The 27605-nt window shown below is 43.1% G+C and overlaps 1 protein-coding gene across 5 annotated transcripts in view; it reads right to left on the reverse strand.

The window, feature by feature from the left end:
• PLXDC2 (plexin domain containing 2) overlaps positions 1–27605 on the reverse strand; it is a 403152-nt gene that overhangs the window by 92036 nt on the left and 283511 nt on the right. For all 5 annotated transcript variants that reach the window (XM_039526378.1, XM_039526380.1, XM_039526382.1 and 2 more), the window contains exons 5-7: positions 19498–19620; positions 11441–11559; positions 3521–3620 (exon numbers count right to left, since the gene is read on the reverse strand). In XM_039526378.1, coding sequence (XP_039382312.1) covers positions 3521–3620; positions 11441–11559; positions 19498–19620 — 342 coding nt within the window. The remainder of the gene's footprint in view (positions 1–3520; positions 3621–11440; positions 11560–19497; positions 19621–27605) is intronic.

Consider the following 27605-nt stretch of genomic DNA (forward strand, 5'->3'; position numbering starts at 1 on the left):
TAATAGCCAACATATCATGGTTACATTTTGTACTGAACAATGGTGACACAATTTGAAAAGATCAAATGTAAATCAGCTGCTTCCTACCATTTAGAAGCCACCAAAGAATAAACTCTCTTGTATAATAGAAGATGAACTGACCCAAGTGAAGAATTTTGGAAATAAGTCAAAGAAATTTCACTTTTGGCATTTTGAGTTTGCATCCACTGATGTTAGACTATCTGGAAAAGTTTTGATGATATGTCCAATAAAGGTCCTGGTAAAGTGAGGTTCACCTCAGATTTCTCACACCCATTAGCCTGTACTATAGACGAAAATGCCAGAAATGCTATATATAGAGAAAGTGAATCCTTTTGACAAAGATTAACAAGGATTATAGGTATATAAAAGGTCAAACACCTAGTTGTGTATTTAAAGAGAGCTCTGCTCAGTCAAGAGAAGTTCACCTGGTTGAACAATGTAAAAACACACTGCACATATTATGTGCTACATCTCTGCTGCTCTGTGAAAGGAAAATGCTTGCTCCTTACAGTGAGAAAGCACTCGGTTACTGTACACGGCTGTAAATCTAGAGAATGTTATTTACTTCATTATAGTTATACTGGATTTATACTGGTATGCCTGAGAACAGATTCTGGCCAGTTACATTCAGTGCAAAGCCAAAGCCTTAATTTTTCTGGAATAAGCATTTATTGTGGACAGTTCAAGGAACCTCACTCCCAATCTATCCAAATTCTAATTCATTTACCTTCTATAGTATACCAAAGCAGGTTTGAAGTGTTGAAATAGATTCCAAATCCATCTCTGGATGATGTTCTGTTTCCAAGTCACTATTGGGACTGATCAGCCATGAGTGTATACTAGCTATCTACGCTGGAAGTTCACTTCAAGTAGCATTGAACTTAATTTTCATTATCATTCCACAGGAAACATGCCCTTGTCCCATTGCCATAAATGGAAGTGGCACCTAGCGAGCAGGTTGAAACAACAGCTTTTCAAGCATCAGGAGAAAAGGCATTAGTACAAGAAGACTGAGGGCATTTCCCCAACTTGACAGTATGAAGTCAACCAGTTCTTGAGCACGACATGGAGGTTGCTGAACATTTAACATATGAATCAACACAAATTATGAACTGTAAGCTCTTTTCTAAAAGGGTTATAAAGGAGTCCTTATGTGAAATTCATATTCCAGTTTACAGTTTCCCATCCTGTTTAGCCAGTTGATACAAAGTCCTAGCTAAAATATTAGACAAAAACTAATAACACAACTATAGGAACTCTGTGCCTTATTCAGGGACAAAGTAAGCAGCAATTGATATTCTTTCTGTGTCCCAACAAATAAACTAAAACAACTATATTTTATTTCACTTTTGCAGTAATTGACTGGAACCATGGTTGATTTAACACCTCTGAAAGACAAGAATGCAAGAACATGCATACTTAAAGAGCAGCTGACATTGGCTCTCTACAGGCCAACACTATTTAACAGTTCTGTCAGGGTACTATTATATTGCTGGCACATACTAATATAAACTTGTTCTGTTGAAAGTACTATTTGACTCCAAGAAAGTCAACTGCAAATTGGCCATTCCCTTGAATAATAAAACTTCCCTCAAGAACTGCAAGCTAGTAAGCAACAGAGTTACCAAGAATTCCCCCCCCTTCACAAAACAGTACTCTCCTGTAAGTGAAGAAGTCAAAGTAGCACAACCTAAAGAGTACAGTAGGTGGTGTAGAAAGGAAACAATCAAAATAGTCGCTGCAATTCCACTGCTTAGAGCCTATCACCAATTTGCAGTTTGCTTATCTGCCATTTACCAGAGATGACAAAATAAACAGAATAAGCTTAAAATGACACTCTATAATATGTGCGTTGGTAAATTAGTGTCACTTCAGGGGGGAAAAAACAACAAACAAACAATCCCCCCCACTCCCCCAAACCACATATGTAGCTGAAAAGTTAATATATCCTCAAAATTAGGAATTACAAATATTGTAACCGTGAAATTCATTAGATGACTATAAATTCAAACATAATAATGTTAGGGAAAAGTAAAATTGGGTACGTGTGAGATACCTGATGTCTGAGGCATAACATGCATGCCATATGTTCTAAATTTGTAAATATAAGGAAAAGTCCTTTCAGTCGTGTCTAGTACAGGGGATTAGATGCAAGAGACTTGGTTTCCATTTGCAGCTCTTCTACAGACTTGCTGTGTGATCTTGGGCAATTCCTTAGGCTGTAATCCAATGCCCATTAAAATAAATTAGAAAATTTCCACTGACTTCAAAGCATTGGATCAAATCCTTAGTGCAATGAACACCTACAACTTTTATCCACTCCATTTGGGCGGCCCTTATCCACTTTGGCACCTTAGAATATAATGTCAGGATAAAAATCCTTACCCATCTTGCAAAGCATTGAACTCTTGGAATGAACGAGTCCACACAAGCAGAGGTTATGTTTTCCATTTGGTTATGTTACCATTTGCCATTAAATGACATGTGTCGGGCCAGACTTACTCCTGCTGGTGCAGGGATAGAAAAGGCATTTGTAAGGGTTGAATGCAGCTTTAAATTTCATGGTAGCCCAGCCTGGCTGCTTTGGGGATGTGCTGAATCAGGTCAGCTCACATCAGGTTTGGCTATGTCACACCCCTGCCAGCATTGTCCACTTTGGGGACTGCTTATACGGTCCTAAAGCGCTAGGGACAGTCTTGGGCAGCTTGTTTCATTGCACCTTTTTCCCAAGTATATCCTGCTGCCAGGGGCCTTCCCTAAGGTGTAATGGGCAATCTGGCCCGAAGTATGTCTGTAAAGACAGCACACCTAGAAAATGAAGTGTGCATTGGAATCCTTAATGGTGCAACTGACGTCAAGCTATGATCAAGGTATACGAACACCAAATGATAAAATAAGGAGTGATGACTAGTCTTAATTTTAAGCAAGATGATATAAAGCTTTTATAACACCTTTAACCGCAGAGAAAATAAAAAGGCAAAAAGCAGTGTAACTGAAAAGATTATGCAAACACAAAACACTAGTTAAGTTCTGTGTCTTCTCTCCCTTCCCCTCACTGAAAGGAAGGAAGGTGGTCTGACATTCACAGTGTAGAATGTGTTTTCAGGAAAAAAAAACTATCCAACTTTGAAAGGATGATTTTATCTTTCACCTAGGTAGAAAGGCATTCTATGCAAATAGTATTTATTCCCATTTACTAATAAAGAAACATATTGCAGCAACTAAGGTGGAATAGCCTATATGGAATACAGAATTGTGTTGGTTGATTTATTTTACTTTGTCTGACTCTTTAATTATTTTATTGTACTTAAGTCATCAGTTCAAGAAAAATAACAAAACAGAAAGCCACAGTGGGATCTATAAATCACATCAAATTGCATTTGAATTAACAAACTGAAATTAGCTAACTGATTTGTTGTTCAGTTAAATCCACCTCCATGCAAAATTTGTTTTCCCACCTCCACACTAGTTCACATCATACAGAACTTTTATTACATACTGGGAATTTGCTGGATCCTATGCACCACCACAAATGCATCCGACAGTCCCACTTTCACTGGGTGATTGGCTGAACTTATCTGTGTCACTGAAACAGGAATCTGGAAGAGAAAATAGATTGATGTGCATTAAATATTAATTTTTACATCAAGAAATTCAAGGCTAAAAATAACAGTACTGCCAGAATGAGTGTATAGTGTGTGTTTAACAGATATAAAATAGAAGTTTAAACATATTATAAGAAGGATGCAGCGTGCCTAAACAATGTTTTAATACAGACTAAAACTGTTGATTTTAATTTTACCCTACTTTGATTTACAGCCTATTCCACAACATTTACATAATCACCTCTTTTTAAAAACAAAACAAAACACTTCTTTCCTTCCTTTTGTGTTCAGCTAGACTGGACAACGACAATTGCTACAATACCGTCTGGGTCTGCAGCCAAATAGTTGGGAACGATACTGCCCTAGAAAAGTATTAGCTTCCATGTTCATTTTAATGGGAGGGTTAACTTGATGGCTTAATTATCTGAACTTAATATCTACTATTAAATATTGATCAGCACAGCAAACTCATCCAGATGACATATGTATCCTTCGTAGGAATCTTTATATGCTGGCATTCCATTTACTTTTTGGTGCAACTGTTCCTGTAATATTTTATGTAGTCCTTGTCTCCACAGTTTGGGAAAGATACAGAAAAACGTAAGAATATATTCAGGTTAGTACAAGCACTGGAGGACAATATATATGAAAAGAGTCTGAAAGAACCATATTTTCATAGTCTCCAAAATATAACACTCAAAGAAGATATAATCAGAGTCTAGAAAACTCCTTCAAAGTGAGAGTATAAATGAAAGAAGGGAATTAATCACAGTCTCAGAAGACTGTGGGACAAAGAAGGAAAATCTTATGCTGCATATGAAAGAAATATTCTTAAACTGGAGGAAAAGAGACTCTAAAAGGCATCATCCATTTAGCTATTCAAGACGAGGTTAAATAAGACATTGCTGGGGGAAGATGCAGTGAATAAGATCTGCAAGATACAAAGGGGTCAGACTAGATGAGCTAAGTAACCAGAGTTTCTTGGTCACAAAAAACTACAGGTGCAGTTCAAGTTTGTGTGTGTGTGTAACTATCTAACTGTGCCCACAAAACTGGTAGCCTGAGATGTAAATGATATCAAGTGTTCCCATAAAATAAAAATTGTGAATGTCTCATTTTGTGTCTAATGGTGATATCAGGTATTAAAATCGGAGATTGGAGCCATGTAATCTGGAAAACAGGAATAGAGCCGTCTGCACAAAGATTTGGAGCAGAAATATTTTGGCAGATTTTGTCAAATTCCCTGCAGATTTCGGCTTTCGTATGCTTATTCTAATGAGATGTTAAGCATGGAACCAATCTTTAACACATAGCAAGGGCCAACAATCTAAGATCCTAAAGCTCAGAACCAATAAACTGGATCAGAAATCTAATTACATGTTTTCCAATAATGCTTTCATATTGAGTCCGTCACAGGGTAGCACCATAGAAATGGGGGAGACCCAGCGTGGAACCCAGTGCAGGTTACTGCAGTTCAAGAAGGGGCAAGGACGATAGGGTTCTCAGGAGGTGTATGTTTTGTTGTGGGGGGGTGGGTAAGGACATTATAAGATACTGCCCCACTAAGAATGTAGACTGTAGGAATGTAGACTGACGCTGAAGATGTGGGTGCCCCAGTCAGAGGTGTGTAAAAGGGGGAGGGGGAAGCAGCAACACGGCCTCCCCTATAATTATTGGGGGCACAGAACTTCTCCGGCTCCAGGGCCAAGGAAGAATGAGCTGCTTCGGGGGCCGAGGGTGGGGAGGAGAAGAGCGATCTCCTCCTGGGGCATGAGTGGGGGGAGAGCCAGCTCTTACCGGGGCTGGGGCAGGGGGTAGGGAAGAGCGAGCTCCTCCACAGGCCGGGGTTCAGGCAGTGGAGGGGAGGAGGAGAAGAACGATCTCCTCCCGTGGCCGGGGTGGGGAGAGAGCCAGTTCCTACCAGGGCCAGGACTGGGGCTGGGGCGGGAGGGGGGTGGGGGACGGAAGAGCGAGCTCTATCCAGGGTGTGTGGGGGAGCCAGCTCTTGGAGGGGGCTACAAACATGCCCCTCCAAAAAGGGTCAGATTTAAATTCCTGCACATGCCCCTGCCCCAGGTAGTGATGGGAGGTTTGGACCAGGAGGGGTAGGAAGGGGCCTGAGTGTTTCAGGTGTGCGAAAATGGGACACATCAGGTGATTCCACCCTTTGAAGAGGGAACTTGGGAAAGATGGTAGCTGTGGAGGTGGAGAGCCTTGAAGAGTGAGGGAAATAATTCCCCAGGAGGAGGGTACTGGGGAGCGGAAGCTGGTGGCAGAGGTAAAACACTGTATATTTAATGAAGGGGATGTTTTCGTTGGGCTAATTATGTGATATGAATTACCAGTCTACTTCAACTGGACCATTGTTTTGTAATATTAATCATTTGACATAGGCTATATTTCACTTTGAAGAATTGGCCTAACTGACTTAGTGTATTTAACTTCATTTCCTTGTGAGAATGCCCTTCCTAATCCTAAAACCTCATTCAAAGCCCTCTGTTTAAAAGCAATCCATCAATTAGACTCTGTCACAGGGCAGGGTTTCTTCCCACCTTCCAAACATACACTGCCTTGCCCAGTCTCCTTCAGACTGGGTTATTTTTCAAACAGCTCCCTTCTCCTTCATGGGCTCCAGCTGGGAGATCTGTACTGAGCTGAGAGTCTGGCCTCTCAGTGCCAGACAGGATGCGGAGCTGACAGGCAATGTAAGTAACGCAGTATACAGACCAGGGGCGGCTCTAGACATTTTGCCGGCCCAAGCAGGGTGGCATGCTGCGGGGGGCGCTCTGCCGGTCACCGGGAGGGTGGCAGGCGGCTCCGGTGGACCTCCCGCAGGTGTGCCTGTGGAGGGTCCACTGGTCCCGTGGTCCGCTGGTCCCGCGGCTTTGGTGGACCTCCTGCAGGCACGCCTGCGAGAGGTCCACCAGAGCCGCGGGACCAGCAGACCCTCCGCAGGCACGCCTGCGGGAGGTCCACCGGAGCCGAGGTACCAGCGGACCCGCCGCAGGCACACCTGCGGGAGGTCCACCGGAGCCGCCTGCCACCCTCCTGGCGACCAGCAGAGCGCCCCCCGCGGCATGCCGCCCCAAGCACGCGCTTGGCGTGCTGGGGCCTGGAGCCGCCCCGATACAGACACTGCCTTGGGCTAACTACATCCACCTAAGCGCCACACCTCTTGTGGAAGTGAAGTTATGTCAGTGTAGTGGGGGACTTAAATCAGGGGAGCAATGCCGTAGCGCAGACACTTAAAGTTAGGTCGATGTAAACTGCCTTATGTCTACCCAACTCTGTAGTGCAGACCTGGCCTAAGGAACACTAGCTTTAAGTACTTCCAACAGAAGACTGGATTAGAAAGCTATTTTCTTTAATAAACTGTAAAGCTCTTAAAAACTGACCTTCTCTGAGATTTACTATAGAAGCAAAGGGCAGTCACGATTAAAACATACATAAGCACATTCCCCTGAAGATTGTTTATTAATATTCTCTACTGACAAAACTGAATTCTCACTTCAGTGTGTCCTAAGCATTACGAACTACCTGTAAAATATTCATTAATGTAAACTGCATTAGTTAGACAATATAATACACTTTCCGTGAGGTTCTGCATGCTGAATAACATTAAGTATTAGCAAAGCAGCATTCAAAGAGAAAATGTGTACACCAGGGTTTCTCAAACAGGGGTCGCTGCTTGTGTAGGGAAAGCCCCCGGTGGGCTGGGCCGTGTGTTTACCTGCCCCATCCACAGATCTGGCCGATTGCGGCTCCCACTGGCAACGGTTCGCTGCTCCAGGACAATGGGAGCTGCTGGAAGCGGCGTGGGCTAAGGGACTTACTGGCCACCGCTTCCAGCAGCTCCCATTGGCCCGGAGCAGCGATCCATGGTCAGTGGGAGCAGCAATCGGCCGGACCTGCAGACGGGGCAGGTAAACACACTGGCCCGGCACGCCAGGGGCTTTCCTGTTTGAGAAACCCTGGTGTACACCATAAACAAACTAAAATGTTAAAAAATAAACATTCAGCTTACTTGAAAATCTTTCTAGTTTCTTTCTTCAAAGGAATTTATAATACACAGAAGCCTTTGGCTTATACAAAGTATATTTACATTCTTGTAAATCAATTCTGATATTATAATGGAAAAGGAATATCAAAAAACTACACTAGAAAAGGGGATGATAAAAATACTTATTTAGGGATGGATAAACAAGTTCAGAGAAAAAAAGAATGAGGCTAAACCCAAGCCCATATTTCACAGAGAACTTAAATATTCAGTTTTGAAATTTTTCAGGTACATAGCTCCCTCTTCCCAAATCCAAATTACCTACTGATTTTCCTGGAACACATTTTGGAGTCTCAGTAGCGCTAACAATCTCTGCTGGGCTAGCTGCTGTTTTCAACATGTGAGTTCAGAGTTTCCTTGGGCTTTGAAGGTAAGCAGTGCAATACCTCTGGAGTATACCTGACCAGGGAATGTGCAAGATTTTAACAGCACAGCTCTCTAGAACCCTGTTAAGCTAGACCTGAGGCCTTGCTTCAATACAACATCACAGTATTTATGGGGTCAGAAGGCCTGTAGTGGGCCAGGATGATAGAAAGAAGAATATGAAAAAGGAAAATCTCAGATGGTTTGAATAAATAGGAACGAGATGTGAAAGCTTCAGATAAGGTGCTTTAGTTTCCACTCCACTCCCAGTACCCTGAAGCATGTAGTCAGAGTTATTTTTAATCTTGAATCCTTATAGATAACAGTTGACTCTCAGTCTCTCAGTATTATTGGCCAACTTTTTTGCCACATGTCTAACTTTTGTACTTTGCATGTTCTTGTAGCCATGTTGCTTCCAGGTTATGAGAGAGACAAGGTAGGTGAAGTAATATCTTTTATTGGACCAGCTTTCTGCTGGTGGAAGGTACAAGCTTTCAGGATACACAGAGCTCTTCCTCAGGCCTGGGAAAGGAAGCAGCGTGTCTGAGCTAAATACAAGATAGGACAGATTGTCCAGCAGAAGAGGTAATGCATGTTGGAGGTAGTCACTTGAAATTAAATGGGCAACTGGGAGTTAGATTGTTATGTACAAAGTGTTTTGAAGTGGGCAATTAGGAGTAGCAGGCAGTGTGGTATGTTACGAATTGCTATAATGAGACATAAAATCAGTGTCCCTGTTCAGTCCATGGTTTCTGGTGTCTAGCGGAGTTATAAATTTAAGCTCCCAGGCTCACCTTTAGAAGATGCTAAGCAGATTTCCTTTGAGGAAAAAGTATTGAAAGATCTGCCCACAGGTAATGTGATGTTTTTCTCTTTTATCATTTTTTCTGTGTGAGTACATTCAAGAGCACAGTAATTGTCTGGTTTCACCCACATAGATGCTGTTGGAGTATTTAGTGCACTGGATGAGGTATACCGCATGTTGTGAAAAGCATCTGTAGGACCTGTGAATCTTGAAAGATGTGTTGCGGGGGTATTGATCATCATAGCAGTGGATACTGATAGGGTCTGGTGCTGCTTTGAGTTCATAAGTCTTTGTCTGTGTGGACCTTGCTTCTGATGATGAGCTGGGAAAGACTGGGGAGTTATTTGATCACCAGAAGAGGGAGTTCAGCAATTATTTCTTTCAGGATGTGGTCCCCATCAAATATAGATTGCAATTGTTTGAGGAGCCCCACAGGACTTACGAGGAGAGGCTGAGGGAACTGAGGCTATTTAGTCTGCGGAAGAGAAGAGTGAGGGGGATTTGATGGCAGCCTTCAACTACCTGAAGGGGGGTTTCAAAGAGGATGGAGCTAGGTTGTTCTCAGTGGTGGCAGATGACAGAACAAGAAGCAATGGTCTCAAGTTGCGGTGAGGGAGGTCTAGGTTGAATATTAGGAAACAGTATTTCACTAGGAGGGTGGTGAAGCACTGGAATGGGTTGCCTAAGGAGGTGGTGGAATCTCCATCCTTAGAGGTTTATAAGGCCTGGTTTGACAAAGCCCTGGCTGGGATGATTTAGTTGGTATTGGTCCTGCTTTAAGCAGGGACCAGATGACCTCCTGGGTTCCAGTCTGGGGTGGAAGGTGGCAACTAGGGGTCTGAGGTCCGTGAGTTTTTCTTCTGTATTGAAGCAGGTTCTCCTAGGGTATTTGGGTGGCCTTTTCCATGATGTGATTTACTTCTCTGGTGGAGTTCCCTTCTTTAGAGAAGGCAGTTTTTAAGTGTGTTTAGATGTGTGTTCTGATTCTGAAGTTTCTCTTTGGAGCAAATGTGGTGGTATCGGAGTGCCTGGCCCTTTTTATTAATATTTACACCTATACAAAATGAGTGCAAAATGACTGTAAAATGTTACCAAATCAAAATGACAGTCTCTGACACCCATTCTACACAGGTGTAATTGATGACACGGCATTCAAGACACAGGATTTTAACCTTCCTATTGAGCTTAACCCTTCCTCCTCTTTGAGAGCCAGGGGGAAAATGTAAGTCTTGCCACATACCCTGAAGATCAGAGTGGTGTGCTATTGCACCAAGAGGGCAAATCTGTTCCAAAGTCAAACAAGTTACATTTTTATAAATCAAAACTAACATCTTGTGTAACATCCAGAAATGAATTCAAAGTTACAGTGGATCACAAACAGCATTGTCCTCTGTGAGAGACACAGCTAAGAAGGCACTCCTACACATTCGACACTACGTGAGGTTTCCAAGTGGTCTTAAGAATTAGCCCCATTAATTTTCCATTGTAATAATCCAGTCTGGAGGTGACAAGGGGCATTTATCTATAGCAGGTGCTTATATGGCCCCATTACTGTGGCATCTAAGACTTTAATGCAGTCTAGGGAAGTACTATTATCCCCATGTTACAGATAGAGAACTGAGACAGAGAGAGATTAAGTGACCTGCCTGTACTGATACAGGATGTCTGTCGCAGGGTAGGAAATTTATCTTCTGAATCCCAGGCCACACCCTAGCCACATCCTTCCCTTCTACAAAATGAATAACCATAGGCAGGTCCACATCCAAAAGGAAAAGTCAAAACCTCTTTGCCAAAATGAGATTAAAAAATATCTTGGTCACTGTGAACATGAGTAACAAGGTGGACAAACAACTTTGAATGAAATTGACTAGAAAACCATCCCCGCAACTCATTTCATCAGCAAGGAAAGAATTGAGACCAAAGTGTAGGTCACAACTCTAAGCTTCTGAAGCATTTCCACTCTGAGCCTGAGTGAGCAAAACTGAAGCAGAAAAGACTCTTTGTTTGCCACCACCCAACATTGTTCTGCTACCAAGTGGGACAATCAATCTGTCTCCAATCTGCATATAACCTGAAAACTCCACACAGAGCTAACAGTGAAATACGACAGTTATTTATTTATATACAGGAAAATACCTCAGTGTCTCAGATGTCAAGGTATGGTAGCTATTGGTAAATGGTCACTTATTAATGGCAACTACTATGTATACAATATTTACAAAAGGGCCAAATCTAGCTAAACTAATCCATCAAATTAGATTCCATCTCCCAACCCTCGCTAGGACTTTACTAAACAATCAGCACTGAAAACATCCAGAAAACATCATCTTACAGTCAAATGAAATTCACCAACTATGATATTCAAGCCAAGGTTTTCAAGGTAATCATATGACCTTCAGCTTTACAAAAGAATTCAAGTTTCAGCAGAACAGAGATCTTATGTGTAGCAAAATATAAAAGTGATTTTGACACATTTGAACTTTCAAGTAACCAAACTAAAAATTATACAGAGTAGGTCCTGACAGACAGAAACTGTGGGATTGTAAAGTGATACAATTATTCCAATGATAGTTTTCAGACCCAACTTACTTCTTTATATCCAAAAACGATACGCCCATCATTGAGAAGGGTAGCCTGAAAAGTAAAACTGCCTAGGTTGTAATTATCCTGCAGATGTACATGATCCCATTGGACAACAAGTGCTGTGCCTGTGAGTCCCAGAGAGGGGAAGAAAAACACAAGAAAAATATTCATTAACATTAGTGTAAGCATTTACTGAAGTTATATTAAATAAAAACAATACTTTGTCCTTATATATCATATTTCAGCCAAAGACCTCAAAGCACCAAAAGTCTAATAATCATTACTTGAGCACCAAACCCTCTTGTAACATGTTTATTACAGTGTTATAATTAATCATATCAATTATATAGATACATTTGAGTTAAGACAGATTAAGTGACTTGCCTAAAGTCATAGAGTGTGTCAGTGTCAATTATCAAGAACAGAACCCAGTATTCCTACTCCAAGTTTGCTTCTTTAACCACAACACCACAATGTCCTTCATTTATCCTATAACCCAATGGCTATCAAGGTTGAAAAGTTAATGGAATTGCTGGTATTGAAAAAGTGATTATTTAAGGTACTCAGTTTTCTCCATTAACAATGCAACAATATAAACAACATTAATTTTTCTGTACAATGTAAAGTTTCACTGTGTATCTGAATGCTGAAGAATACTAGGGGTTGGCAATAAATATTAACTATACAGTGTCACGAGGATGCTTCAAGGTGGGTCAATATGCCTGTAGCTCAACACACGTTTGATGAATCCTGCAAACTCCTCAGCCATAGATCTTTAGCACAATGGCTTATATGCCTGTTTTTTGCCAATATGTTTTAGGAAACTATGAACATGCAAGTCTATCACATCATTTGCAAGTGTATATTTCATGGTCTTAGCGCATAAATCAATACTGTACGCAATGTATTCTTCATGGACAGCAATAAGCATGAAAGCTCATTTTTGAATGCTAAATAGATTATTTTAAATTTTAATTTTAAAAGGACTTTTCCCATTTCAGGATTAATTTTCACCCGCATAAAGTTACAAACAAAAATTCATCAATGGGCGAGACTCTACTCCCTCTATGGATCTCAGCAGGGCCGCTCGGGGGCGGGACAGGACAAATGGGGCAATTTGCCCCAGGCCCCGCAGGGGCCCCCATGAGAATATAATATTCTATAGTTTTGCAACTTTTTTTTTATGGAAGGGGCCCCCGAAATTGCTTTGCCCCAGGCCTCCTGAATCCTCTGGGTGGCCCTGGATCTCAGCCCTCCTGTGCATAAGTGGGAGTCAGCAGCTTCAGTGGCACTGTCTCTTTTTTCCCAGGGGAGCTGTCTGCCGGACTGGTAACAACAACGAGAGGTAACAACACGGGTAGGTCACTAAGCTCTACCCATATCGATACAGAATTGTTTCCAAAGTAACTAATGCACTTCAAGGAGAAACAGCCGAGGGAGAATGACAAAGGCAAAACCAGAACTATGTAGCTGATGATGTGACTTATTCTATTTCTTTTCATTTACAGTAACCAGCCAATTCCTTGGTCCTAAAGCACATGCAGCAGAGCAGAACTTCATGACTATGGAAATGTTAGCTACTTTCAAGGGTAGACACATACTCTGAGGCCTAACCCCATCACTTTAAGGGCAATGTAACGCAGTCTGCCACTACCAGGCATCAGGGAATTACATTAGGGAGGTATGGAGCCTAAGTAATTCCTCCTCAAGGACATTCCGATCCCTTTCAGTTATCCTGGTTCCCTCAGTGGCTATAGCACACCTGTAGCTCCATTATATCTGCAGGGATTTGCATTTGTCATTCATGGATATGACGTATAAAATACATACACATATATAGATACACATACATAATGCTACATCAACAATACAGGTTCAACAATAGCACCTAACTGGTTGTATAGCTAGATTAACAATTAATGATAATGGAAATTCTCCATATAGCCTTTATCTTTCTCAGCAAATATCACTTTAAGAAGAAATAAAATAGCTGCCCAAACACACTGCTATGTTAGGACCACTGCTGGCAGAACAATTCATGTCAAAAAATTTATTGGATGAATGTCACCACTTTTCTCTTTGTAAATTGTCTGCAAAGTGAGCATGGTTTTCTCAAATGAATTTATTTGAATGTTTTTGTCAGATAAATTCTGCAAAAAAAATTACTGGACTGTGAGTGACATACAGGCATTGCTGATTTCTATTTGGATGAGCATAACTTTTAAGATACATTTTCTGGCATGAATATTCATGATTACAAACATGAAACGTTGTCATAAAGATTCCATAAAATGTTCTTAAAATTCACTCTCCTCCCCATAAATTCATTTGTTAGAATATTCATGGAAAGCAAATACAAAAGAAATGTTTTGTAGAGTGGGCATTTCCCAGCCAGTCTCTCTGCTCGGGAATAGGCACAGTCCCTATTAATATAAACATAAATATAAATATAAAGCAGTCTTTCTAATTTTAGGCTCCTGCTGTTGAAAATATTGGCCTTAGATGACTAATTTTAAGCATACATGTTTTAAAATTGTACCCTAAAGTTTTAAATATGAAATATAGAATCAGCATCTTGTGTGGCATCACTAGATTTGCCACTAGAGATCAGAGTTAAGGCATTAGATGTCATTTCATCACAGAGGATCAAGTTTTCAAAATGCTGATTTTTAACAGACTACATGACTACGATCCTCATATTTAATGCTTTAGAAATGTATCCCAAAGAGAGCCCTAAGTATAACATTTCACTTTGCCTTTTAGCTTTTCAGATTTTCCTATGAAGGACTGCTAGTATAGACTAGTTTATTGAATTCCTATACTGGGGCACACTGCACATTTAATCAGTAACAGGTTTATTAACCTCACACATGCCCTGCCTCTGTGTATGCTTAATATTACATCTCACAAGGCTATTTTCTTTAGAGCTACTGGATGGACAGGACTTACTACATAAATGAATCAAGAGGGCTATGCACCTTGGCAGGAGATAGATTTTCCTCTTTAAAATGATAAAGTATATTTCAAGTCTAGGGCCTGGTCTACACTAGGACTTTAATTCAAATTTAGCAGCGTTAATTCGAATTAACCGTGCACCCGTCCACACTAGAAAGCCATTTAATTCGACATAGAGGGCTCTTTAGTTCGAATTCTGTACTCCTCCCCGACGAGGGGAGTAGCGCTAAATTCAACATGGCTATGTCGAATTAGGCTAGGTGTGGACGGAAATCGACCTTAGTAGCTCTGGGAGCTATCCCACACTGCACCACTCTGTTGACGCTCTGGACAGCAGTCCGAGCTCGGATGCTCTGACCAGCCACACAGGAAATGCCCTGGGAAAATTTGAATTCCTTTTCCTGTCTGGCCAGTTTGAATCTCATTTCCTGGTTGGACATCGGGGCGAGCTCAGCAGCACTGGCAACGATGCAGAGCTCTCCAGCAGAGGAGTCCAGGCAATCTCAGAATAGAAAGAGGGCCCCAGCATGGACTGACCGGGAAGTCCTCGATCTGATCGCTGTGTGGGGCGATGAGTCTGTGCTTTCGGAGCTGTGCTCCAACAAACGGAATGCAAAGACCTACGAGAAGGTCTCCAAAGCCATGGCACTCAGAGGATACAGCCGGGATGCAATGCAGTGCCGCGTGAAAGTCAAGGACCTGAGACAAGGCTACCAAAAAATCAAAGCGGCAAACGGACGCTCCGGAGCCCAGCCCCAGACATGCCGCTTCTACGAGGCACTGCATGCCATTCTCGGTGGGTCTGCCACAACCACCCCACCAGTGTCCGTGGACTCTGACAATGGGATAGTGTCGACGGGCAGTTCCTCGGCGTTGTTCGCGGACGGGGAAGATGAGGAAGGGTTTGAGGAGGACGAGGCAGGCGACAGCGCTTACAACGCTGATTTCCCCGACAGCCAGGATCTCTTCATCACCCTCACTGAGATCCCCTACCAACCCTTCCCAGCCGTTACCACGGACCCTGAATCAGGAGAAGGATCAGTCGGTAAGTGATTAAAACATGTTAACATTTTTTTTAACAAAACAGGAATATAAGCTAGGCGAAAAGAAGGTCTATATATAGGGGGACGGACCAGGCATCTTCTTCGGAGATCTCCGGGAAGCTGTCCTGGAGGTAATCGAAAAGCCTCCGCAGGAGGTTCCTGGGGAGAGCTGGCTTATTGGGTGCTCCGTGGTAGCACACTTTTCCGCGCCAGGCTCTCATCTGGTACTCCAGGACCATTGCCTTCACGAGCATGGCAGCAAAGGCCCCTGGTTTGTGCTGGCTTTCATGCAGCATGCGCTCTCTGTCTGCCTCACTGACCCTCCTCAGGGTGATCTCGTGCGCAGACTCCTGCATTTAAGTAGAGTAATTTGTGTACTATTAGTACTGGTAGTGCTTCACTGTTCCTTTGCACAACAAGAAGCGTCACTTTACAGCCACGTGGTGGAGGCTGCAGAGTGGCAGCATACAGGGATCTTTCCCAGGGAAGAGCCGCGAGGGGGTGGAACAGGGGCAGAGTTTATGCTTTCAGGATTGCCTGCAGCAAGAGGACAGAGCTATACATTCACTTTTAAGCAGCCAAAAGTCTTTGGCTTACCATGCCGGGCTGCTCCACGGATTCTGGTGTCCTGCCCTGCTTCTCTGATCTGCAGTGCGATATCCCAGGCAATGAAAGCGAATTCAGAAAAATCAAACTTTCCCTGAGTGAGTTCGCATGAGATAGGTGCTGTGCATGGTCTTGTTAACAGACACTGATTAGACTATGTTCCTTGTTCGTAAACATGTATCTTTGTAAGGAATTCACTCCCTTTTTCCCATCACACAGCTGCAACTGTATCCCGACCTGCTCCAGCATGCCCCTCACAGAGGCTGGCGCAGATTAGGCGGCGCAAGAAAAGGACACGGGACGAGATGTTTGCTGAACTTAAGGGCTGCTCCCGAGCCGAGGCGGACCAGCAGAGCCAGTGGAGGGAGAACCTCACTCAGCAGCAGCGCTCACACAGCGAACGGGAGGACAGATGGCGTCAGGAGGACCAGCAGGCAACTCAAACGCTGCTTGGACTAATGAGGGAGCAAACAGACACGCTCAGGCGCCTTGTCGATGTTCTGCAGGACCGCAGGCAGGAGGACAGAGCCCCCCTGCACTGTATCTGCAACCGCCCTCCCCCGCAACAAAGTCCAATACCCACCTCACCCAAAATAACCAGAAGGAGGGGCGCGAGGGGCCGTGAAAACTGTCACTGCACCCCAGCAGAGACCTCAATTACCCAAAAGCTCTCAGTCCATAAATTTTGAAAAGTCCCTACCTTTCTGGCTCACCCAAGCCCAAATCCCAGTTTCATCCCCCAATTGTGTTGTTGAGTATTAAAAGTAGATTGCTGTTAATTACTGTTTCCACCATGTTTCTTTGCAGAAGACTTTGTGTGAAGGGGGGGGGCTAGTAATTGCGTAGGACATTCACCATTACCAGGGTACAGACATGGGGGCATGATCAACAGCAGGTCACACACAGAGTGCAGTCACTAGGCAGCCTGGTCAGTCTGTGAGGTGTTTTTAATGTTCTGTTCATAGGCGGCAGGTGCCCTGCTCAAGGTGTATTTGGAGGTGGGTCTCTGTCTGCTGCCCCAAGATCCTAGCACCTGCCATCCACAAATGGCAAGGCAGGCTGCCCTTACGCTGCCCTTCCACCACAGCCCTGAGCCTCTACAATGCCCCAAACCCTCAGCCCCAGCCAGAGCCCTCATCCCCCTACACCTCCTCCCCCTTCCCACACACCCCTCACCCCTTACTACGCCCCCACCCCCAGCCCAGAGCCTGCACCCAAACTCCGTCCCAAACCCTGCACCCCTCACCCCTTCCTGCACACCCACCTGTAACCGTCCTCCCCCCAGAGATTGCTGTAGGAGCAGTAGCCTATCATTCCTGGAGTCTAGAAGCTGTCTCTACATCACTGCACACCGTACCCACCACAGTCTGCGTCCCTGTTTCAACCCTTTAACGTGAAGTCATTAGTAAAGACAAGGTTGTTAATTACAAATGCTCCATTACCTTTATTTTTACACGGGTGTTGGAAGGGGGGAAACGTGGTGAACGGGGTATGTAAGCATAGAAAAAAGTCAACAGTAAGTGAAACAGGGGCAGGTTCAGCTTCTCTGTAAAGAAACAGAACTGTCACAGGTTACCCTGCTCGCTGAGGAACCTAGCTTTCAAAGCCTCCCGGATGCACACCGCTTCCCGCTGGGCTCTTCTAATTGCATGGGTGTCTGGCTGAGCATAATCAGCAGCCAGGCGATTTGCCTCAACCTCCCATCCCGCCATAAAGGTCTCCCCCTTGCTCTCACAGAGATTGTGGAGCACACAGCAAGCTGCAATAGCAATGGGGATATTGGTTTCACGGAGATCCGAGCGAGTCAGTAAGCTCCTCCATCTCCCCTTCAGACGTCCGAAAGCACACTCCACCACCATTCTGCACTTGCTCAGCCGGTAGTTGAAGAGCTCCTTGTCAGTGTCCAAGGCGCCAGTATAGGGCTTCATGAGCCAGGGCATTAGCGGGTAGGCTGGGTCCCCGAGGATCACTGTAGGCATCTGCACATTCCCAAAATTTATTTTGTAGTCCGGGAAGAAACTACCTTCCTGCAGGCGTTTAAACAGACCAGAGTTCCTGAACACATGCGTGACATGAACCTTGCCCGGCCATCCGACGTTAATGTTGGTAAAGCGTCCCCTGTGGTCCACCAGTGCTTGCAGCACCATTGAAAAGTAGCCCTTTCGGTTAATATACTGGCTGGCCTGGTGGGCCGGTACCAGGATAGGGATTGTGAGTCCCATCTATAGCCCCACCGCAGTTTGGGAATCCCATCGCGGCGAAGCCATCTATGACGACCTGGATGTTTCCCAGGGTCACTACCTTTGAGAGCAGGAGCTCCACGATTGCGTTGGCAACTTGCATCACAGCTACCCCCACGGTAGATTTGCCCACGCCAAAGTGGTTCGCTACTGACCGGTAGCTGTCTGGCGTTGCAAGTTTCCACAGGGCTATGGCCACTCGCTTCTGCACAGTCAGGGCTGCTTGCATCCTGGTGTCCTTGCGCTTCAGGGCAGGGGACAGCAAGTCACACAGTTCAAGGAAAGTGCCCTTACGCATCCTGAAGTTTTGCAGCCACTGTGATTCATCCCAGACCTGCAGCACTATGCGGTCCCACCAGTCCGTGCTTGTTTCCCGGGCCCAGAATCGCCGTCCCATAGCATGAACATGACCCATTGCCACCATGATCTCCACGGCGCGGCGTACCCTGCTTTGTGAGAGGTCTGAGCCACTCTCTGACTTCATGTCCTCACCGCGCTGCCGGAGCCTCCTCGCCCGATTTCTCAGCATCTGACTGTGGAAGAGGTGGACGATAAGGTGCGAGGAGTTGACAACGGCCATAAGTGCAGCGATGATCGCAGCGGGCTCCATGGTCGCACTGCAGTGCTGTGGCGTCCGCGCTGTCACTGACCAGAAAAAGTGCGCGAACTGATTTCCCGTCGGCGGGAGGGACTGTTGAATTCTGACAGTTACCCAAGACCACCCTCGACACAGTTTTCCCCCCAGCATGCATTGGGGGGAAATCCCAGAATTCAAATGGGCAGCGGGGAGTGCAGGAACTGTGGGATAGCTTCCCACAGTGCACCGCTTCCAAAGTCGATGCTGGCCCCGTTAGTGTGGACTCACAAAGTCGAATTAGTGTCCTTAGTGTGGATACACAAATTCGACTTCGTAAGGTCGATTCCACAAATTTGAATTAAGTTGAATCAAACTACTCTTGTAGTGTAGACATACCCTAGAAGTGGTGTTACATGTTCTACCATCTGTGTGGGGTTTTCAAACCGTTTAATACAATCCATTCATGAATGTCTAACCATGTTTTAGAATCCATTTTACAAATATTTAACCACATTCTTTAGATGGCCTATTAGCCGCATACAATATTTTAAGTAGCCTTCATCTTTTTTTTTTAAAAGCTATTTAGGAAAATATAAATAGCCAAGGGATAGACAAATTCATTTATGTAAGATTATCACATACCATTATCAAAGTATCTCACTGTTGAATTTCTTGACACACTGGGGTCAAAATTTGCCATCAAGGGTGCAATGTATTGTGTAGCTGTTAGCATTCGATGCACAACTTCTCCAGTATATATGAAACCTACAATAAAGAAGAAAAAAAAAGTCATTTCTAAAAAGATTTAACAAATGTCCGATTTAACTAGATATTGCCAGAGTTTTAAAGATAAAATAATCCTATCGCCAACTTCTAACAGTAAATTAACAACAGAATAAATGGCAAAAAAGTTTGATGAGAGCAATCAGAATGAGCTCTGAACAAATGAGGAATCATTTCAAGGAACAGATTTTCATAGTGCCAAAAAAATAGATTGAAACTCATTGTACAGTGAAGGCCGTTTTCAGTTTTGGGTGAAACTCAGAAAGGCTGAGTAAAGCAGACATTATCAAAATGCAGCCAATCACCATCTTTGCTACTTTCCTCATGTGTTGTTTCCCCCCCCTCTTCATTAGTCTGCCTCTTTTGTCTTTTCAGCTGTCAGCTCTTCAGGGATGAGACCACACCTTCTTTTTGTAAAACACACAATAAGGCTTTGTCTACACTACACTTTCCTCATTAAAACTTTTGTTGTTCAGGGATAATGAAAAGCACCGGTGTGGAGAGTGCTTCATCATTGGGAGACTCTCCCGTCAACAAAGCTACCACCTCTCGTTGGGGGTGGTTTTATTTTGTCGCCGGGAGAGCTCTTTCCTGGTGATAAAAGAGTGGCTACACTGCTCACCTTGCAACAGTGCGGCTGCAGTGGCACAGCCATGCCGTTGTAAGGTGAGCAGTGTAGACATAGCCTAAGAGACAATTTTTGCTCTGAAGCATTTGCAATTTTAATGAACAAGATGGCTGAATGGTGAGAGAGACAAGTATTTGACAGAGGTGTAGCTGCAAGGCTAGCTACATCTCTGTCACCTTTCTAGTCTCTCTGAGAGCCGCTCCCTTCCCGAGTAAGGTCCAAGCCTGGTGCCTATATTGAGGTGGAATTCTGCAATTCTCCAATGAGGGTATGTCTACATGGGGGCACTCAGGAGAGTTAAGACAAATTAACTGAAGCTGTGAAATTACAGTAGAACCTCAGAGTTATGAACACCAGTGTTATGAATTGACCAGTTAACCACACCCCTCATTTGGAACCAGACAGCGCACGCGCACACACACACACACACACACACAGAGCAAACAGAGTATAGTACTGTCTATAATGTAAACTACTAAAAAAATAAAGGGAAAGCAGCATTTTTCTTCTGCATGGTAAAGTTTCAAAGCTATATTAAATCAATGGTCAGTTGTAAACTTTTGAAAGAACAACCATAACATTTTGTTCAGAGTTACGAGCCTTTCAGAGTTATGAACACCCTCCATTCATGAGGTGTTCATAACCCTGAAGTTCTACTGTACTCTGCAGTTAAAATACATCAAACCCGAGTGGATACTCTCCTAGGATTAAGCTACAACATACTCAGGCCACTTTACTCCTGAATAGGAGTGTTAACACAGGGATTTAACACACATTTTCACTTCAGAGTTTTAGTTGATGCATCTTAACTTTCCTTAGTGTCTCTGTGCAGACAAGCCTTATTAGACTGGGCCCTGGACTACAGCACTCAACCATGCTTACTCAATGGATCTGACTGAATTTGGCACTTATGGTTCTTTCCTTCAGGAGTCTGTGACCAGTGGCATATATCGTGATCAGATGGCCTTCTCAAAACCAAAATATTTAAAGAAGAGAGATTGTAAAACCTGCATGCATATCTATTTTACCTCCAGGCTTACTCTCCGCTGATGGTAGCCTAAGCATCTTCAGACACCCAGCAGGTGCCCATCTCAGTCTGCCTTCCCCAAACAACTCTCTAAACAGCTATCCCCTCTTGAAAGGGAGTCTCTTTCTAAACTGTTATCGTTTTGCTTGTCAATTCCCAGGCTTTGGCCCTGCTTGTCAAAATTGGTTCTGTAAGCTGGCTGGAGCCAGGAGGTAGATACTTCACAGTTAATAGTTTGGACATTGTCTCTTAAGAACCCTTAGTGTTTACTGAGGGATGGTTTATCTTGAGCCATTGTTTCCTTTCTGCTTGCTTTTCCTTTCTGTCTCCTGTGAAGCTAAACCAATATATCCAAACAGTAAACATCCCAACAACCAGGTCAACATTAGAGCTGGTTGAAAAAAATTTCCAACCAGATCGTTTTCCATCGGAAAATGCTGTTTTGCAGGAACATGTCAACTTTGATGAAAGTTATGATGGGAAGAGTGGTGGTAGCAGCAATGGTGATAGTGAATGTGTTCCTTCCTGTCTCAGGCACATGGATTTCCCTTCCCCCTCCTCACCCTCCCATCTCCTGTTTGGGGAGGAGGGGTGTCTCTCTTCCCCCTCTCTGTTATCTGGATGCAACACGGGAAGAAGGAACAGCATAGAGGGACAATGATACCTGAGATAGGTGATGGCACCCAAATCAGGATATTTCCCTTCACAGGAAATCCAAGGTTTGACACTTCAGAACAACAACAAAAAATCTGGAACCCTCTCATTTTCCTACGGGACAGAAAATCTGTTTTTCAGTCAACTCTAGTCAACATGAAGTATTATAGCACAACTTCACTTCTGTCACAGGGAAGTGAGGCACAAAGAGATTAAATGAGTTATCCAAGGCCACACAGGAAATCTGTGGCAGAGCAAGGAATTTAACCCAGATCTCCTGAGTGCCAGTCCACATCATAACCCGCTCATGCATCTTCACTAACAATCTTTTCCTGACCCCTTTTAACTAAATGCTTGCACCGTATAACTGAGTTTGTCAGATATACAGTTTTACATGTTGCACTGTGCAGTGACTAGAGAGGCTATTTAAAAAAAACCACAATCTGCCTGGGTAGTAGTAGTTATCACTAAATATCATGAGGTAATCCCTTGCTGCAATTATAGAAAACTCATTAATTAAAAAATTTAAAACTATGCTGGAGAAAACACCAGAAAATATATTCTAGGAAACATCCTACATTCCCGTGGGCTGGATTAGAGGATTCATTTGCCTTTGTTTTCTTTTAAAACACAGCTTGCAGTTTCATAGTTTCAAATGCTGGTAATATTCTAAAACCTGGATGTCTACTATTCAGCTCTCAAATCTATATTTAGGTCCTTAACTGCAGGTGACCTGGTTTTCAGAGGTTCACAGAGACAGACAAAACACACCCAAACATCTTTTACAATGTTCACTTTTGTGAACTGATAGAAAAAATTAATTCTCTCTGCTTATAAAAAACTAATTTTTTCTTTCCTCACCTTTTCTTCATGTGCTTTTTTAGTCACTTAAAATCTAAACTTTTCACATTTCCTATTGCAAATAGATTTTCAACATGAATTGTATTCTGCCATATGTCTTCTTAGGTTAAGCAGAAATCCTACCAGACAATGGTCACTAAAATGCATTTTTATTAGTTCAGAGTTATTGCTGTCTGCTTCTTAAATGTAACTCTCTTGAGAAGCATTTTCCCTCTGGCTTATTCAGACATTTAAAATAGGTAACACGTACGTGCCTTTTGTCATATTCTTGTCTAGATCTATATACCCACAACCACACCCCTAATATGCTGAAGGTGATATATACAATCTTGAAAGTCACATTCATGTATCAGGATTACCTTTTAACACCTTGCACTAAATTAATTCCTGGTGTAACTCCAATGTCCTCATACACTTGCACACCCTCTCTTCCAGTTCACATTTGTAAACGTTAACATCACAACTAATACTCAGGCCAGGTACAAAAATACAAGGGAAACATTTAATTGTTAGAATATTTAAGTAAATAAATAAATCGATCCAGGTAGTTAGTAGCCATAATGCATATTTCCATTTGTTTGCCAGTGGTACATTTTTCCTTTAGATAACAGTGGAAACAGGGAGGGAAGGGTGAAGATAACTGGAAACCAGGAAGGTTCTGAACAAAGGTCATTCTAATGAGAACTCCCATCATGCTTCAGAACAACTTGGAAAGAAACACAAAGACAGTTCAAAGCATCCCAGAGATTCAGAGGCTGAACCACTGTTGATATGTTATCATTGCCACTAATACTTAAAGTACGTAGCACATACAAATTTAACTTATCCCTGAAGGGGCTTCCACAGAAAGTTGGCAAGCAGTGGCTTATACTGTCTGTAAGCCAGTTTTCTGATGGTAGTAATAACCGTCTATTCACTTAATCAAGGAAGAATTTTCCAGACCTACAATTTCCTGAACCACTTAATCCTCAATTTGTGGGAAGAGTTTGGAAGGCTCTTTTGCAAACCTATCCAAAGGACTAAAGCTAGAAACACAAGATACTAGCTGCCTCTAAAATGTTCAGATGAAATTTATCAAACTCTGTTGTTCAGGATTTTATAAGTTATAACAAACAGCTCTATGTAAAACAAGAACAAGTATAAACAAAACCTAAAGTAAGTACAGGTGAATAGTATAGAAATAAAAAGGCTAAATCTCATGTGGTGTGTGGGTGTACATATACATACAAACATTCGTATACAAACTGATGGAGAAGTGCACATTGTGGGCCAGCTTTTTAGTTGACCTGGGACAATTTCCAAAAATTCAATTCCATTTACAGAAGACAAAACCAAATGGTGTTCTCTGTTCCACTGGTTGCTCTAGATTCACACTTGAACGGTTTCAGTGGAGTTACCTGGGATTTTCATCAGCTGATCCAAGGATAGAATTAGGCCCAGTATTGGTTCTCAAACAACAGTGGCAGTTTGCCTTTGTAAGGATTGCAGATTTTGGCTTTTTCCTCTTTCATTCACTTTCAACAGGCATGCATAGACACCAGTCACCCAACATAAGCTTCCTGCATTATTCACCAAATTCAAGGAAATTGTAGGATATCAGCTTTGAGTAGTGTTAATAACTAAGCCATTTAATAAATAATTAAATAACAATAGCTAGCTCTTATATAGCACTTTTCATCAGTAGCTTCCAAAGGAGGTCAGGATCACTGTCCCCATTTTACAGCTGGCAAAACTGAGGGATGGGGAGGTGAACTCACTTGCCCCAGGTCAACCAGCAGGCCAGTAATAAAACCAACATTTCCTGAGTCCCAGGTCAGTGCTCTAGCCATTAGACTACACAGATTCCCACTTTTCAGCACCCTTTGTTTCACTGAAGACATACCAACACATGAGATATACAGGTAAGTAAAAAGAATGAAATATTCTGTCTTGGAAATAGTCTCCTTTCTAAGGCCCTGATTCAGCAAAGTACATTAAACATGTGCCTCATTTTATGCATGTGAGTTCATGCACGGACTTTAGTCAGACTACTCACATGTTCAGAGTTACATTTTGGCACATATTTAAGTACATTGAGGAATTAGGACCAAAATAAACAGCTTAAATTGTGATTTCCAGGATACTGTAGAGGGATGACTCAAATAATAGGTGATACCTAAAAGCAGTCACAAATCCGACTGAGTAAAGAGTTCAGCTGAAGTATTATTGCAAAAAGGTGTTATACACATGTAAAAGAGTCTGAAAGATTCCATTCACAGTGCACATACTTCAGACGCCCAGATATTATTGTCCAGGTTTCCTTCGAAGCTATTGCAAGATGTGGATTTACATGGGTTTTGTCTGTGTACATGTTGTTTGTAATGTTTTATGGCATTTATTTGAATGCCTGGCATTTACAGGAACTTGTCTGTTTGCAAGCTTATGGCAGGTGTTCAACAAAGATATTTTATTTGAAGATACTTAGAATGCCAGTGGGAAAAGGTGTAATCTGACAACTAAAATGGCATATTTAATACATGACAATAATGTACTTGGCAATTCTCGCCATCTACATCTCTTAAGTCACTCCCACTGCATTCGCTGTATCATTTAGTTATCCTTGAGTGAAAACACAAACCCCTTAAATGGAAGAAGTTACCTGGCTGTACAATGCTATCAACAAGAACATCGTAGGAAAAATTCTTTCCACCTCATGACACTTGTACTTTCAACAATAAAAGTTTTTATGGCTCCAGGTGACAGTAACATAGATAATGAATGTAGAATTTCATTTTGAAATACTCCTGTCATTGCTTTTATAGAAGGTCTTTTTAATTTTGTTAGTTCACCAAAACCACCCTTATTAAAAATAAATATATAAAACAGTGTCGTCTTCTATTCCAATTACCAAGAAGTTCATTTAACAGGACTGAGAATGTTATAATCTATTCACAAATATAGGCAGAGAAGCATTATTCTGACATTTGTCTGAAGCAGGGCCGCCCGGGGGTGGGGGTGGGGGTGGGGCAAGTGGGGCAATTTGCCCCAGGCCCTGGGCTCTGCAGGGGCTCCATGAGCCGCTCTGGGTTTTCGGCGGCACTTCCGCGGCGGGTCCTTCACTCGCTCCGAGTCTTCCGCTGCACTGAAGGACCTGCCGCCGAAGACCCGGAACACTGCTCGGTGAGTACAAGTGCCGCAAGCATTGGGGATTAAAAAAAGCTGCGATCGGCGTCACTTAGGCTGCTCTACCGCCGACGCTTCAGTCTTCAGCGGCATTCGGCGGTGGGTCCTTCCCTCTGAGAGGGACCCACCGCTGAATTGCTGCTGAAGACCCGGCCCTACCCCAGGCCCCCTGAATCCTCAGGGCAGCCGTGGTCTGAAGGACTCTATAGCAAAGTGTAATTGTCTTTCTCTTGATCTTGTAGCTCTGAAAATGACAAGAGCTGGATTGGAGCATTAGATGAAATTCATATAACATAATCCCAGAATAAAATATACAGCATGTCAAGTGCCTCCACATGGTGATACTTGACTCTGCACCTACTGTACATGTGTATTCATAATTCAGTGCTATACAAGAGTTGGTTTTATGACCTACCAAGCCCTAACTGGATTGGGTCTGGTTATATTAGAGACCACTCTCCCCTTGTGCAGCACCTGACATCAGATGATAAGTGATGGGGCTGTAAAAAGGAAGATGTCACTGAAGAGACTTGAGCTCTAGACTTCACTCTGGCTGCTAGCCTGAGTGTGCCTGAAATCATTGACTTCCAATGCACATACCAAGGTTCATCTCTTTCCCAAGAGGACAGGTTAATGGCCAGTGGATTAAAGAGGAGGTATTAGGCTTGGGAACAATAGTTAATGTGGTTATTGGGCCAATTGGAAGTGTATTTATTTTAAAAATATATTGGCACACATACTTTGATCTTGAAGCACATTTTAAAAGAAAATCTAAACAAACAGCATCACTTTACACATGCAAAAATCAGATTACCTTGTAAAGAAAATGCCCATTTATCATTTAACCAGTGTTGAGTAAAACCATATGTTCAAAGCCCCGCTAAGACAAAGAGCTCTGGTTAGCAAGCTGGAAAAGTAATCATCTGCCAGCAGTGACAATACAGTGAAAGGTTTGGCATGAAAGAGGCTTCCACTGGGCAGAGGCTGGGTTGCCAGTTGAGCGTACAGCTCACTGCAGGTTTATTAGTTGTGTTCTAGCAGCACACAAATTAGAAGGAAAATGGCATGAGAATTTCCAAAAAAAAAATGGAAATGGAGAAAAATCTGCCCCTATACCCCAATGGCCTGAGATACACCAGCTATGAAGGCCTGATGTCAGCTGTGTGATTTTATATTAAAAAATAAGCAGCTGTGGTAGCAGAGATGTAATAGCAGATATTCATTCCCACTGTACCATCTTGCTGTGTGCTGTTGAAATGATCTTTTTTGTTTCTCCCTTTTATATTCCTTATTTAATCGGTGGGAGAGTACACACCCTCTACTGATCATTTCATTCAAATCCAGGCAACAACCGCTGCAGGCAGCGGAGAGGGGAAGCTGTAAAAGAGACAGCTGAAGCTCCTGGATTCTCAGACTATTTCTGCCCTGGTCCCGGCAGATTCTGGGGCCACCAATTCATCCCTGGCATGAGTCAGAGCCAGAATCAGGGTGGCACTAACTTCTGGCCATCACCCATCCTCAGCCTACTTGAACCCTAGGTGCTGTTGGAGGGCTGGCATGGAACTGGCAATGCTGACTGTACCTGTTCTAGGGATTCCGCCGTGATGGAGAAACCACAACATGACCAGTTGGGGC

Source organism: Mauremys reevesii, linkage group 2, assembly GCF_016161935.1.
Source record: "Mauremys reevesii isolate NIE-2019 linkage group 2, ASM1616193v1, whole genome shotgun sequence".
Taxonomy (NCBI): Eukaryota; Metazoa; Chordata; order Testudines; family Geoemydidae; genus Mauremys; species Mauremys reevesii.